General features: G+C 35.6%; 1 protein-coding gene across 1 annotated transcript in view; it reads left to right on the forward strand.

The window, feature by feature from the left end:
* Positions 1-14,983, forward strand: part of LOC112966622 (metabotropic glutamate receptor 8-like) — a 204,551-nt gene that overhangs the window by 143,531 nt on the left and 46,037 nt on the right. Inside the window, exon 7 of the mRNA XM_026066938.1 lies at positions 10,018-10,953. Within this exon, the coding sequence (XP_025922723.1) occupies positions 10,018-10,953 (936 nt within the window). The remainder of the gene's footprint in view (positions 1-10,017; positions 10,954-14,983) is intronic.

Here is a 14,983-nt window from a genome sequence, read left to right on the forward strand (position 1 = left end):
TGTTTTCTAATTGGCTAATTTCTGGTTTAAAGTAATAAAATATTAAAGATAAGAGGCTGACAGGTCATCTCCATAGGTAACATCAAACATATATATATGGTCTTGCCATTTTCAGCATAACTTTTCTGAAGTCAGTGGACTGATCTAAACCTGCTGAAGTTCTAGCCCAATACATAATGCCTGATTTTTGAAAGTCATATATCTATCAAGTGGGCCCTCATGAAAGTGTTTGGGGACAGAATTTGTAAGCTTCCTGTTTTGGTAGACAAGCTCTCCTTTAAACTGACAAAATGATTAAAAGCATCTCATACTGACCATTTCTGAATAAAAAGATGGGATTTATTCAAGTAGTTTTAAGTGAATTAGCCAGTGACTTAAAATTAAAGAAAAAATAAATCCATATAAGATTCCTTTAAAGTCATATAGTGTTTGTGCTTAACCCCTTTTCTTCCTTCTGTTTACTCTGAGCTGTAAAGTGGGGGAGAACTGCACCACCACTGGGAATGAAAGGCATGTAATACAGTCTGGAGGGAAATTTAATAGCTCTGAAGGACTTGGGACAGGCTAGATTCAAACATATGTAGCAGCAAATCAGAGCAATAGGTTTGGGAGGGAGCATGTTTGTTATGGGTATTAAAAACTTCATCAAGAAGCAACTAGTCTGTTAAACTAGTGATGCCACGGACCTTAAGCAGAACTGGGAAGTTTCCCCAAGCATGGGGAAAAAGACATTAAGGAGCTCTTTGCCAGAATTGGGCTTTCTTTCTTTTCGCAAAGAACTAAATGTTGTGAAGTTTTCTTACAAGCTATTTCTGCATGATCAACTGCAGGGAGAAAAAATTTATGTCCAAGCCTTGTGGTCCAAGTACTGAACCCTTGTGGACTTAGTACTAGAGCTGGTCAAAACATATCACTTGACAAAAAGAAGGGAAGGGAGGATGGTTTGCTCACCAAATAACATTTTCATAAAGAAACATCCAATTCTGGCATGTGCTTTTGGAGTGGACGGGTTTTTAACATATTTAATTATAAATAAAATTATGGCGCAGTCTGCTTTTAGTAGCACATTATAACTTCAATCTCTGTGTATGCCTCATAAGTTATATAGCTATAGGACACAAATGCTCATTAAAATCTCTGTAAATACATATCAAGTACTTGCAAGGCATGTGAGGAATTCTGGGTAATGATATGCAATAGAAATTGTGTATATGAAAAAGGTCTGCATAAAGATTAACTTTAGAAAGCTCATTTGCAGTCTGATCCATTCATGGTAATCATATATTTTCAACATAGCACTTCCAAAAAATCTAAAGTCTTGAACAGAATTTTTCTGTGACAAAACACTATTAAGGAAATAGTCGGTTTTTGCTCTCATTTGAAAATAAACAGCCTGTCTCCAGCAACAGGTACCTTAATAGTAATTAAGATTCACACATCGAAGAAAGAAAAAAATATCTAGCTTAGAGAAGTGCATACTAGATTGCTGTAAAATACCATCCACTGCTTATCCAGTGCAATAACAGTAGCTGTTTACTGATGACCTGCTAATCCCTGCACTTTGTGCCAGCGTACTCCCCAGGCATCTGAGAATAAAATGTGTTCCAATTTCAATTTCCAAGTATTCCATACATCTTAACAAATCTTATATCTGGCAAATCAAAGTAGAGAATATATTCGAGCTCCATGGGTCCTCCCAGGAAATGCCAGCTCCTACCTTTAAACTAAGATTGTGGTAGGGTCAGTACTTCTGGAAGTCATAAGTGCAAACCAAACCACAGTTAGGAAAATGTAATCTAAACATAATCAGGTCCCAAACTATTCAGAGGCTAACTTTAAGGCTTGGATTTAAAGTCTGTATAGAACTAATTGATATTCTCTATAGATTATGATATAGTCATATGATTATTCCTTGTTTAAGATTTACACAGTGTGCTCCACTATACAAGTATTCAGCAATCATGAATTATATGACTTACCTAGTGAGGCTGGCATTTTGTGGTAAAATTACAGCCTCAGACCACTAAATAAAATATTCCTGTTGAGAAAGCAAGGCCAGTATTTAACCTTTTGTGTTTATGAGCATAAGAAATTTTATATCAGTTACATCATTTTTTCATATTTATATTTACCCCCTCATACCATCCTCAACTTACTTTTTCTTTTTTTGTTTTTATTTTGCTGTAGCTGAAAACAACTTCTTAATATAGCCAGAACATTAAAAAACATTCCTTTAGCTTTAGTAATTCCAAAGACCGGTAATACTGTAGTTCCAGGAAAGCAGAGATGACAAGAAGATTTTTGACATGCAGAAGTGCAGAATTGATATAGTGTTTCTGGTGTGTATTCTTTAAAAAATATTGCTCAATTTTAAATGCAAATTTTTTTTTTTAGTCATACTTTCTAAAACATAAATACTTGCTCACGCACAAGACCATTGTCCAGACAGACCAGCATTAGGGATCTCAGAAAGTTTCTTTAAAACACAGTAAAGAACTGGAATCTGCCAAGTTGTGACAATTGTAATCAATCTCCCCTTTAAGTGCGAGGCGAACATTTAGCAAGAACAACAAAATCATACAGCAGTTTATTCAGTTATACCAGCTAGGCAAATGGTCTTCCAGACCTGAGAGATGGAGATCAGTTTAGTGCGTGGTATCACTGAGATCCAACCCTGCCCCCCCCCCCCAAAAAAATTCCCTACTTAACATTTTTACCCATATTTTAAACTTGCTGAAGTGTCTGCACAGTTCTTGGGTGCATGACAGCTTCCCTCCAGCCAATTGCAAAGCTGAAGTTCAAGCAGGGTAAATAATTTGCCTAAAATCACTAAGAAAGTCAGATTATATCAGAGCCATATAGGCTAACTCTAAGAAAATGACACTAGAGAGTAAAACTTGTTAATCATTCTGTACCTCTGTTCTCAAATAATAGAAATATTGCCTTCCTTCCTGTGGTCAAGAGCATTTTAAATCATACATGCATAAATATACACACATATACATATGCACATAACTATATATTTGAATGTAAATTACAGCAAATATAACTGTCCTTATTCTTCCTCTAGTGAAGATGTGAGATACAGATGGTAAACAGTGTGCCTAGGAGGCATTTTGGGCAGGTGGATTAATAGTTAGGAGAACTAGCTTCCATCTGGCTTCAACAACAACTTGTGCTTCTGTTCCTAGAGAAAAAGGGGATAATGATTTTCCATGTAGTATTCCAGATTCGCGCTTTAATGACCCTTGCATTTAATTAAGTTCCTCAAACTCCTCTTCAAATGTACCTGATTTTTGACTGGATTATTTTTCAGCTGGCATGTGATAAAACCAAAGATAGACCCCATATTCCTTGCAAACCTCTAGGAGTGTCTATACCTGAAATTCCAGAAAATGACATCCACATGTAGCTGGTAGAGTTAATATTTCTCAGCAGTTATGGCAAATTTGGTAATGATAGTGTTTTGATACTGCCATTGACAATCTAGATTTGTTCTGCCTATTTTTTTTTTTTAATTTCCAACAGTTTTCACTCCAGAATATTGTTTGTCCTTGACTTATTTCTTCCCTCTGCACATTACTTCTTAAATGTTTGTAAGTTTAGCCTGTAAGTATACCCAGGTTTCTCTAGAGGGATAAAATCTGGTTGGCAGATGGAATCCAATGATCATTATATTTAGGCTCATAATGAATTCACTTTAGTTGAACCGGTTTCAGTTTAATTTTGGTGTGTTATGGTTCAGATTACTTGCTTGGACAAAGTACATTAGAGATTAGAACTATTACTGTAAGAACAGATGCATTATACAATTTAAAAAGCTAAATATTAGACTAAATTACCTTAATGCATTCTCTTCCTATGCTCCATTGATGAACCTTTTTGTCAGAAAAGAAATATTTCCAGGAACTTGAGACTAAAATAAGTATAACTTAGGAACAGGTGAAGGTGATGTTTCAATTCTTTATCATTTTTATAACTCAGGATCTGAATACATATTAAAAGCCAATATGAAGTGGTATGTGACAGCCTTGATGCTTCTGAAGGACTTGGCTACCTGACTGCAAAATAAAATATTAGCCTGCTCATATAATTCTGGTTGAATGCACTACTTGCATTACAAAAGGCACAAAGTGTGGTTTCCTTTGTTCTGATCTTGTATAATTCTATTCATTGCAATATTACCTTAAACATATATTTTTGATAGTTTTCAAATAAATACCTAGTTGTGAGATAAGGTTTTAAAAATGGAATTTCCTGCAAGTGATAATATAAAATAATCTGAAACAACTAAATATTATCTAGCCATGTCCTTGATATATGCTCTCTGAAGTCTGTCCAGGCCCTTTATGTTATCACTGGTTGCTGGATTATGTGACTAAGTGATAAATTTTGCCATGATCATTAAGAATGAAAAAAACCCCTGTTCTTGTATACACAAATGGTTCAAAAATGATAAGCAACCTATTAACAGCATTTTTGATCAGCCTCCTTTGGTTACTGAGGGCATTGCTAATTGAATGAGTTGCTTGATTGCTGGAGGAACATAGGTGCCAGAATGTAAATGTGCTTCTTGTACTGTGACATGTAAATCTCATCTTGTTTTAGACCAGTTCTCACCCTCATTAATTTTTAGCTTTATTATTAGATGTTAGAGGAAATTGTATTTGTAATGTTCAAGAAGGATAGAGGTGTTTACTCAATTTTGGTATGGAATGGCATTCGGTCTGTTTTAATGGTTTAGTGAACTGTGAGTCTTAGTGCTGCAAATTAAAGAAAATTGCAACTCCATCGGCAGATATCTCATATAGAATAATTTTTATGTCTATTTAAATAGCAATGAAGCCATTTTTGTCTGTATGGTGGCTCATTTCATAGAAAATGAGCACGTATCTTACGGACATGCTGTCATACTCTTTCTGATGTTTTCACTCCATACTTTCCAATCCAATTTCCACTCTGCTTTCCAATAAGTATCGGAAAAGCAGAAAATGGCACCTCATCTTAGGGGAATGTGAGATACTCCATGATGGCACATCAGTCAAACACTTCCCTTTCAAAATTCAGAGGAGCTTCTCAAATAAAATTAATAATCATGTTTAAATTATTATTAATAATAAATACGGATCTAGGCCATTCCAATCCATCTAACCTACATGATGGATTCAGATGTATTTAATACTGAACTTTGCCCTGTCATATATCACACTGTAGTGAAGACCAGATAGTGAATCTCGCATAAAAAATTAGTGACAAAATAAATCTCCTAGAAACTAAATTTGCTTAAGGCTACTTAATAATCTGAGACTCATCCAGCCTTAGCAGTGTCTGAGCAGTGGAGACTGATGCAGACACAAATATCTTGGTCAGTAAGGGATGAAGAGCTGCCAAACTTATCCTTTTCTCTCTTTTTTTTGTGTTGAAGAAAACTTCTTTTCTGTCTTTCGTTTGCCTGTTTTTCGCTTCTTTATCAGGTTTATTCCTCTGTGAGAATTTTGTTTAAAAATATGTGCCTACAGTTAAGCTCCTCTGAAGTTAGTTTCACAACATTTGAACTTTTAGATCACTTTGGTGCAAATTTTCCCAGTTATTTAGATGCTGAAAACTGCAGATGGGAGTCTACTGGGATTTTCAAAAACACTTAAACAGATAAGGCACTTAGATCCCACTTAAATTAATTAACTGGGTTGAACAAGTTTCCCTTGGCACTTTTGAAAGTTCTACTACTAAGTGTTTATATCTACATAAATAATCTGTTTTTCAACAGAAGCTGAGCATCCAGTAGCTCCCTCTAAATTTATGACAGTTATTGGTGTTCAGCATTTCTAAAAATTATACAATATGCCTGGCTGCATGTTTCCAAATGTCCCAGGTGATCCTCCTTCTCTTTCTTGTATTTTAACAATTTTTACTATAATTTCTTGTCTAAAAATAAACTCAGTTTAGAAATGGGTTCAATAGTGTTATTATTACAGACAGAAAGCTAATGACATGGGTGAGTCTCCTGCTGAGGTCTGGGAAGTCAGGTCCATTGGTATATAACTCAATGACTGGAAAAAACTGATAGACCTTTAAGAGCACTGTGTTAATTGTGACTTGTACTGGATTTCCTTATTAAATTCATATTATGCAAAATAGTAGCTCAAAAAAATACATTACAGGCAAAGAGTGCTACTGTTATGGATAGCTGGGATGAACCCAGTGACCAGAAATAGCAGAACTTTTACAGTCTTTAATTTGTGTGCTAAATTGCTGCATATACAGAAACCCTTAGCAGATCTGTCTGGATATAATAAAAGCAAGTAGAGCTCACTCGGTGGTACAGTTTCCCCTACCCTTTATTCTGCCTCTGTTGCAGCAGTGCCTAAGCAGCAGTCTGAGGGTGTACAAACATTACAATTCTGGTTTTGATAGAGTCCACTTCTGAAATGAATCTGCTTACTCCCACTTAGCACGCTGACTCATGTTGTGGAGCAGGGCTCAGACAATGTGAACTGGATTTCTTTTGGCTAAAATGAAAACAAAGGACATTTAATCTGCTCTAACCATTAAAAGGGGTTCAGTCCACAGGATCAAGTGAAAACTAGTCCAGTCTCCCTTCTTAGTCTTTAATTTCAAATACTGACCAACATGAACATCAAATAATTGGAGCCACAGATTGACTCTTACTGTGCCTTGTAAATGTAGATATAACCTGAGCTGTCATGATGCATAGGTTCACGGGGGATCCCCATGACAGGGGATGAAGAAGGGCAAGGGGAATTGTATCTTTGTGCCCCTTCCAGAGTTAAAGCCAGTTAACATCCTGCTCTTCCAGAATTTTCTTTCTGCTATCTTAGGTTTTTTATAAACCACCTCAATGCTAAATGACCTGTTATCTATGCATCTATTGCTCTCTGTTAGTGAACTTCCAATCACACTGCATGTTTTGGGGAAGGGAGGACAAAATGACTATCACAAAAATCTGTAAGAACATTGTTTTTATCAGTAGTGATACCATTGAGGATGGAAGGCCTGGGAAGGTGATGAAAGAAGAAGGGCAGTGGAGGAAAGACGACTTTTAAGGGGATCTCTAATTTCAAATAATGACCAATGTTTCTTCTGTTCTCTTTCTTCTTAGAAAACAGAATAAAAAATTCTTGAGCAAGAGTTCATAAAATGTTTTATTAAATTCTTTTTCAGAAATGTAGGTCAGCCTAAAGCTCTAAATGTAATTATACTAAGTCATTCAAACAAGACAGTTTGTAAGACAATTTGAAAATTCAGCTGCACACCAGCCATTCATTTTGAATATTCTCTACTTTGGTTTAGAATTATTTTATGCTTTGAGAGTTCATTCTGGTTTGGAACATTTCAGGACTAACAGCCATTTGTGCTTTTATTCATAATTCATTTAAAAAAAAGAGTTAAGTTTGTTTAGCCAGTGAGTTTTCCAACATTCACAACCCTATGCTGCCATGCTGGGCATTATATCTTGCATGGTTTATGTGTCAGATCTACTAGAATAAAAATCGCAATATGAATCTTTATTAGTGACCTTCTGAGATAGGAATTTATTATCAGTTGTTGCCAGTGGGATGTGTAACCTGAAACACTGTAAAGTATTGCCAGTCAAGAAGAGTTTTGAGGCGTGTTTTTATTTTAAACCTAGTCAGGGTGAAAGCGTATGAAACCATGGATATTTGTAGAATAAAAGGAAAATGTTTTGCTCAGCTTATAAGTAGAAACTCTGAAAGATATAAATGAATTTTTTTGTACCTATCTAGGCTGTGGATTCATAGAGTAAATGTGGCTTTAGGGCACTTAATCCCAGATAAGAAACACTGTAGTCTCGTGGCATCAAATGCTGATCTGGTATAAACTCATTTTGCCAGTTCAAATGTGTTAAAAAATTGGACACCTTAAATTTATCCTTTTAGGCTTTCTGTCAGAGTAGATATTGCCTGTCCATGCCCCTCTAACTTTGTGCTGGATCAGGTGTTGTGTATTCTCTGTATTGTGTGTTCTGATTTGACAAATATTCAATACTGTTCTTTTTTGAGTCATCTCAAACTTATCCACAGATCTGGATTAATGACCGTGGCCTCCTATTGCCCCCATTGCTGTAGTATCTGATTAAATTGCAAGCTTTGATGTATTTATCTTCATAACAGCACTGTGAAGGAGGATATGTCTTTGTTATCACACAGATTTCATCATAACATGTTTTCTTTCTTGTCTTGTAGATTAACACTAGGGGTTACACAGGCTTTGTGAATTCTGGTGGTTAAAACTAGGGGATTGTAACAGAGGTGAATATTTTCTTAAAGTGTCAAGTGCTCTGCTAGAGCTCTACCAAGGCTATTTCATACAATTGGATGATTCTTATGGTTTTTAGGAAGCTAATTACTTAAATGATTTACTTTTAAATAAACACCATATGCTGTATTTCATGTAATTATCAAACTCCTTCAGGATGTAAATACAGTTTTGTCTCAGTAACTTCTGTAGGTTCAGGACTGATCCAAGCCCCACTGAATGACTCTGGGGATTTAAGTGGCTATTCAGAGAACTGATTGTATGAGTATATTTCTTGTCTCCTTACTACTGTGCACTCCTTTGTTTGCCCCTCTGAGTGGTGAATAACAGAAAAGTCCTACCCTGTGCAGAAGTGGGGACAGAGAGCTCTGCAGTTTGCTTCTGTTTTATTCACCTACATGCTGGTGCTCTGACTTGCTGAGGAAGGCAAAGGAGACTGGGAATGTTACACTGTGATTTTCTCTTAAATCTGTTGAAAATTTGCTGGAAAAATAAACTGTTGAGGCCAAAATTATCCCTCTTGATAGGCTGTCCCCATTCTGTCCTCCTCCAGAAGGAACTGAAAACATTCCTGACACGTGAAGTTTTGTTATTGCTGTTTCATTTATAAGTAAAATGTCCAAATTAAATAAAAGTGCTAAGTACTTAACAGGCAAGAACAAGAGAAGTCCCTTGTCCTTGAGTGCTTACCACCTCACAGAGGAATAAGAGGTGGAACGTGGAAGCAACACAGAGCGATTCTGGTGCCTCTAAGTAGTTCTTTGCTCTGCAGACTGCTCTAGTTTAATCAATGTGACCTCTTGCAGCACACAGTTTTACTCAGGTGAGTTAAGGAGAACTGGGACCAAACTGAATGGTAACGTTAAGTAGGAGTTGTGTTAAGTCCATGAGTTTCCTATTCAGATTTTGTTTTGGGGGGCATACAGGAAGAATAGATAAGTGGATGAAAAACATTGTTTTGTTAATACTCCATTGTGGAGTAACCTGGGATTTTCAAAACAAGACTGCATTGTGTGCATGTATTTTGTACTACAAATATTTTTGGAAATTTTATATCAGGAGGACTGAAATGTAGCCATGACATCTTTTTCCATCATTATTATTCAGAAAGCGGTGTATGCACATTTTTATCTTCTAGAAATGAAAACAAAACACTCTGGTACATTTCAAAACTTAGCAAATGAAAAAGTATGAAATATCCAGATTCTTGGAATAGATGGTATTAAATCTCATATACACAGATCTTTTCTCCTATCCTCTTTTTTTCTGATGGAGTTGATGCATGGAGATTTTAATCTATCCCTTTACTGTACCAGAAAATAATTTGAAACTCAAACAGTCTTATTTTGTAATTAAATGTTTGAGAACTACTGGTATTTATATTTGCATGTAATTAGCTTTCAAAGCCCTGTATACAGGGCTTTTTGCTTTTAAACTAACCCAGAGTCGATAAATATCTTTACAAATGTCAATTTGGTCAGCAGTAAAGAGGTAAATAGAAACTAATGACACTCATCAAGCCTGTGGCATGAATGATTTATTGGACACAATCATTTAACACTTTCATAAAGTCAATACAAGGGAAAGAAACAGGTTTCTTATTATGGTAAGCTGTATTTGTACTGTCAGCATGTAGTGATTTATAACAAACCTGTGGCCAGGATTAGGATATTATAAATGGGGGAAAATAGAAGGCTCATTAATTTTTTATACCCACAGGTAGAAGACATGCAGTGGGCTAATAGAGAACACACTCATCCAGCATCTGTCTGCAGCCTGCCCTGTAAACCTGGGGAAAGAAAGAAAACCGTAAAGGGAGTGCCTTGCTGTTGGCACTGTGAACGCTGTGAAGGGTACCATTACCAGGTGGATGAATTCAACTGTGAACTGTGCCCTATTAATAAGAGACCAAATGCCAACCGTACAGATTGCCAGCTTATCCCTATAATCAAACTGGAGTGGCATTCTCCTTGGGCCATTGTGCCTGTCTTCATAGCTATTCTTGGAATAATTGCCACCACCTTTGTAATTGTGACATTTGTCCGGTACAATGACACTCCTATCGTCAGGGCGTCTGGACGGGAGCTCAGCTATGTGCTCTTGACTGGGATTTTTCTCTGTTACTCCATTACTTTTTTAATGATTGCAACTCCTGATACAGTAGTCTGCTCATTTCGAAGGATCTTTTTAGGACTTGGCATGTGTTTCAGCTATGCTGCCTTGCTTACCAAAACAAACAGAATTCACAGAATATTTGAACAAGGTAAAAAATCTGTCACAGCTCCTAAATTTATTAGCCCAGCTTCCCAGCTGGTGATCACTTTCAGCCTCATATCCATGCAGCTTATTGGAGTCTTCATCTGGTTTGCTATTGATCCACCACATATCATAGTAGACTATGGAGAGCAGAGGACACTTGAACCAGAAAATGCCAGAGGAGTTCTTAAATGTGACATTTCAGATCTTTCTCTCATTTGTTCCCTTGGATACAGTATTCTCTTGATGGTCACATGCACTGTTTATGCTATTAAAACAAGAGGGGTTCCAGAGACCTTCAATGAAGCAAAACCCATTGGATTTACTATGTACACAACCTGCATAATTTGGTTAGCTTTTATTCCAATCTTTTTTGGTACGGCCCAATCAGCAGAGAAGGTAAGTGATAAGTTTATGAATCAAATACTGTCTTCTTTTTATTTTTATCTGGCAATTTTTATAACACTACAATACTTTCACTCTTACAAGATACGAATTCTGAATGCTAACTGTGAATACAGACTCTCCAAATTCACAGATAGTAAAATACATGATTCAAAAGGTAAGTTTCCTATATTTTATAGCAAGATATTGAATGCGATTGTGGTATCAGTGGCCTAATGATGTTGAGATTTTCTCAATATATCCTTACTTTAAATAACTGTTTCTACTAATGCTTGTTTTTACCCTTCCATGATGCTCCAGCCTGTTACATGAAGCCCTATAAATCTTTGTTATCATCCACAAATCTGATAGGAATGTTTACATTTCAAAAATCTAAGACGAACAGCTTACATTTGTCAAAAATAATGAAGAAGAATGTCTGGGAAGAATGAAAAGAATTACTTTTCCCTCTGGTTAACACATGTAACTTTAAAAAAGAATAGGAGGAGTGAATGAAGTAGATATAAAATCATGTTAAGCATAATTCACTAAATATTATCTCAGAGGAAAAAAAAAATCCCTAATCTTTTAATGAGAAATTCAACCTTTCATACTTGGATACCTGTTCTTCCTTGTTCAGTTGACATGGTTCTTTTCTGATATCAGTCATGGTGAGCTATATAAAACATATCAGACATTTAACTCTCCCGCTCTCAGTTCTAATGGGAAGACACAGATAAATGTCAACTGCATGGGTTTGAATCCAACTGATAGTGGGGAATATGACAAGTTAGGTAGGAAAGTGCAATGGAAACAGCATCAGTCTTCAAGCCTGTTTGGAAAAGCTTTAAAATAAGAAATTTAAGTCATCAGTCCTTTATAAAACCTCTTCTCCCTTTACTTCTAGCAGGTGATTTTTATAATATTTTTAAATATAAATTTTTAGTTAAATTAGTTTTTACTAGAAAGCTCAGCATGTGTCCACTGATAACTGTGCACAGATTTAACGTATCCCTGTTTGGGATAGCCCTCTTGCCTCCAGAATTAAATAGGTCCTTGTAGCTTGATAAAGCACCGGCTGATTCAAGCAGAGGAGTATGTGTGGGGAAGACAGCATGACAGAAAAAAACATTTTCTTCACTAAAAATCAAGGTAAGCAGACTTACTGAATTGAATCAGGCTTGATTTCCATCATCTTTCAAATAAAATCAGGGGAAGTTTATGACAAATTGAGTACCAAGCTAATGGCACATCAAAATGCAGTAGGTAAAACTAAAAAAAATTCTGTCTGATATAGGAAAAGTTGTTCAGGTGAATTGCATTTAATTTCTGACTTTTTTGTATAGGCTCAAGTCAAAAAAGACTTTGGTATATAAATATGCGGTACTGTTCATTTGGAAAGATTCCACTTCAGCTTGGGCCAGTCAGTTTTATGGCAAGTACCTATAACAAAACAACTCTGTTTCTGGATATCGAGACATAGAAAATATTACTTGGCTGGCAACTGTGCAATGAGTTTTTATTTACACCATTGGTTCACCTTAGTTTGTAGTAAAGGATGACTTGGTTTTGACCTCTAAAGAAGAGATTAATGAACACCTCCGTTGGGTTTCTTTTATGAGACCCAAGAGTGAACACACAAATTATACTAAATCACACAGCTTATAACACTAAATTTCACTTGTTAGTTGCCTTTTTTCTAAATGATTTGTTATTCTTCAGATAACAACTTTCAGGACAGAAAGAAAAAACAAATTAATATGCTAATACAGTAGTTTTGTAATTCAAATAATTCTTTTCTCAGTGCTTCTGCTTTTTCCTACAAATAAAAGCTTGTTTCCACACAGAATCTTATGGACATCATCACAATAGCTCATGCATTCATACAATTAAATTACTTACCTGAATGGAACAAAAATGTGCTTAATGCACACATATATACGTTGTCTGAATATAGTCAAGCAAAGTTGCTTGTCATTTTCTTAGTTAATACACAACACCTAAAGAAGCAAAGAAGAAAAACTAATACATTATAGAATGTCATAATTGAAATTTGGTATTATGATCATTTTTGGAAGATCAAAGAAATAAAATAAATGAAAAGGGAAAATAAACTAAGTAGGCTTTTCTTAGATGTTTATTCACTTTGCAGTTGATTTTAGAAACCTGAAATCATTTTTTCATATGGCTTCAGTTTGTTCAGAGAGAAATGAAAATAAATTGGGGAACTTAAAGTACTGTTTAAGAGTAGTGGTTGCTTTTTTGAAATGCTGACAGTAGTAAAATGTAACATACCATTATTTGCAACCCATATGTAGTTCCAACTTGTATTTCATTGGCTTTTAGCTTTAGACACACTTCTATTTGAATAAAAAGTAGTCAACACTTCTCCAAAATGTTTTGGGACACTTCTGTTTTCCTAAATACAAGTAGCACTCACAACAAATGGTGGAAGCCATTATGCATGTTTGGAAAGTCAGGATATATTTACTTATTTAACTAGTCCATGAACACAATTTGGGTAGAAGGTGTTTTGATGAACTTCTTTTTATTTTTATTTATTTTATTTCACAGTTGGAATATTTACACTCATAGACAGCGAAATAAGATCTTTAAATAAATGCTAAAAACAAACAGGTGTCCAGATCCAAAACTCACATATCTTCATGGAAAGATCTCCTTTACATTTAGGTACCAATTCCTGAAAATGTAAAGTTACTAAGAGATTCTGGATAAAATGTAGAGAAGCATAAGGTTGCACAGCCGGTACAAGTCCATAAGTTGTGTTGTTGTCCCTCAAACTTAAAAAAATGTTTAAGGAAGGGCATGCAAGTAAGCATAAGTTCATATCTGAGGGCAGACTACTAAATCTTAGTCATAGATTCTCACTGTGAAGCACATGTTGAGGAAGCTCATCTCACTCCACTGTGTATATGTGGAGCCCTGGGTCTCTAGCTGGTTGATTCAGATGAGTTAAATGACCCAGATTAACCTCCCATAATCCAAGTCTGACAGCTTTTGCAGATCTCCGTATTTATTATTTGCCCTTAATTTCCAGCAGCAGAATATGAAACCCATGTGATATTAAAGATGCCGTTCTGGTTATTATTTCTGCAGAAGTTCTGCAGAGAACAGGAAGAGCATTGACTTTAAGTCCTGTATGATTGTCCAATTCATGATTTTGTCTGTTCATGATTATTCCATCTTTGACAACTGCTATTGTAAGAAAAGGAACCTACTACAAATAGTTAAATTATTCCAGCACATCATCAAACTGAATGAAAAAATTAGCCTCAAGACATAAAACACCAATTTCCTAACACTTGTGTAAATGTCACTGAGTTTTTTTAAGGAAAAAGGAGTGAAATTCTGCAAGATGGCATTCTGTCAATATAGCCTTCAACTACATGTATGGCAAAACATTTGAAATATTGGGCTCATCTGGAATAGAGATGTCTTAAATATCATGATGACTGGAATGTCACAGAAGAGTGAGATTAGCTGAGTGATTAAAACAGATGTTTTATGAACCTCTGGGTAAAATTAAGTTACAACGGCAGACTGCACAAGAGCCGGCTGAGGATAGATGGCTGTCTAAAGTACACCCATATTCAACAAAAAGAACTACTTTAATTTCCTTGCATTACTTGTTTTACGAGTTTTGACAGATGGATGAATCGTGTTCATTCACAGATAATAAAGACATCATTTATTATATTAACCTAGAAGTGTTCTGTTTTGAATGAGTAGATGAATGCTTGTTTCCCATCCTGCAAAAGAAAAGAGGTAGTGCTTTTTGCTAAGGAAAGAGCACTATGGAAAACACTGAGTAATTTCTTCCTTCTCCTCCCACCGGAAGCAATTGCAAGGTGTAATCTAATGAGGCAGATAAATTTTAGCATATTTTCTAATTATTCTGACAAGTTTGAGCTTCCCTTTCACAACTGCAGTGTGGGCAAAACAAGATGTAAGGTATAGTAGAAATCTTCCCATAACGTATTATCTTTATAATCTTACTATCCCAGCTGTTTGGATCCTGGATTTG

This window comes from Apteryx rowi, unplaced genomic scaffold (genome assembly GCF_003343035.1).
Source record: "Apteryx rowi isolate R43461 unplaced genomic scaffold, aptRow1 scaffold_250, whole genome shotgun sequence".
Classification (NCBI taxonomy): Eukaryota; Metazoa; Chordata; class Aves; order Apterygiformes; family Apterygidae; genus Apteryx; species Apteryx rowi.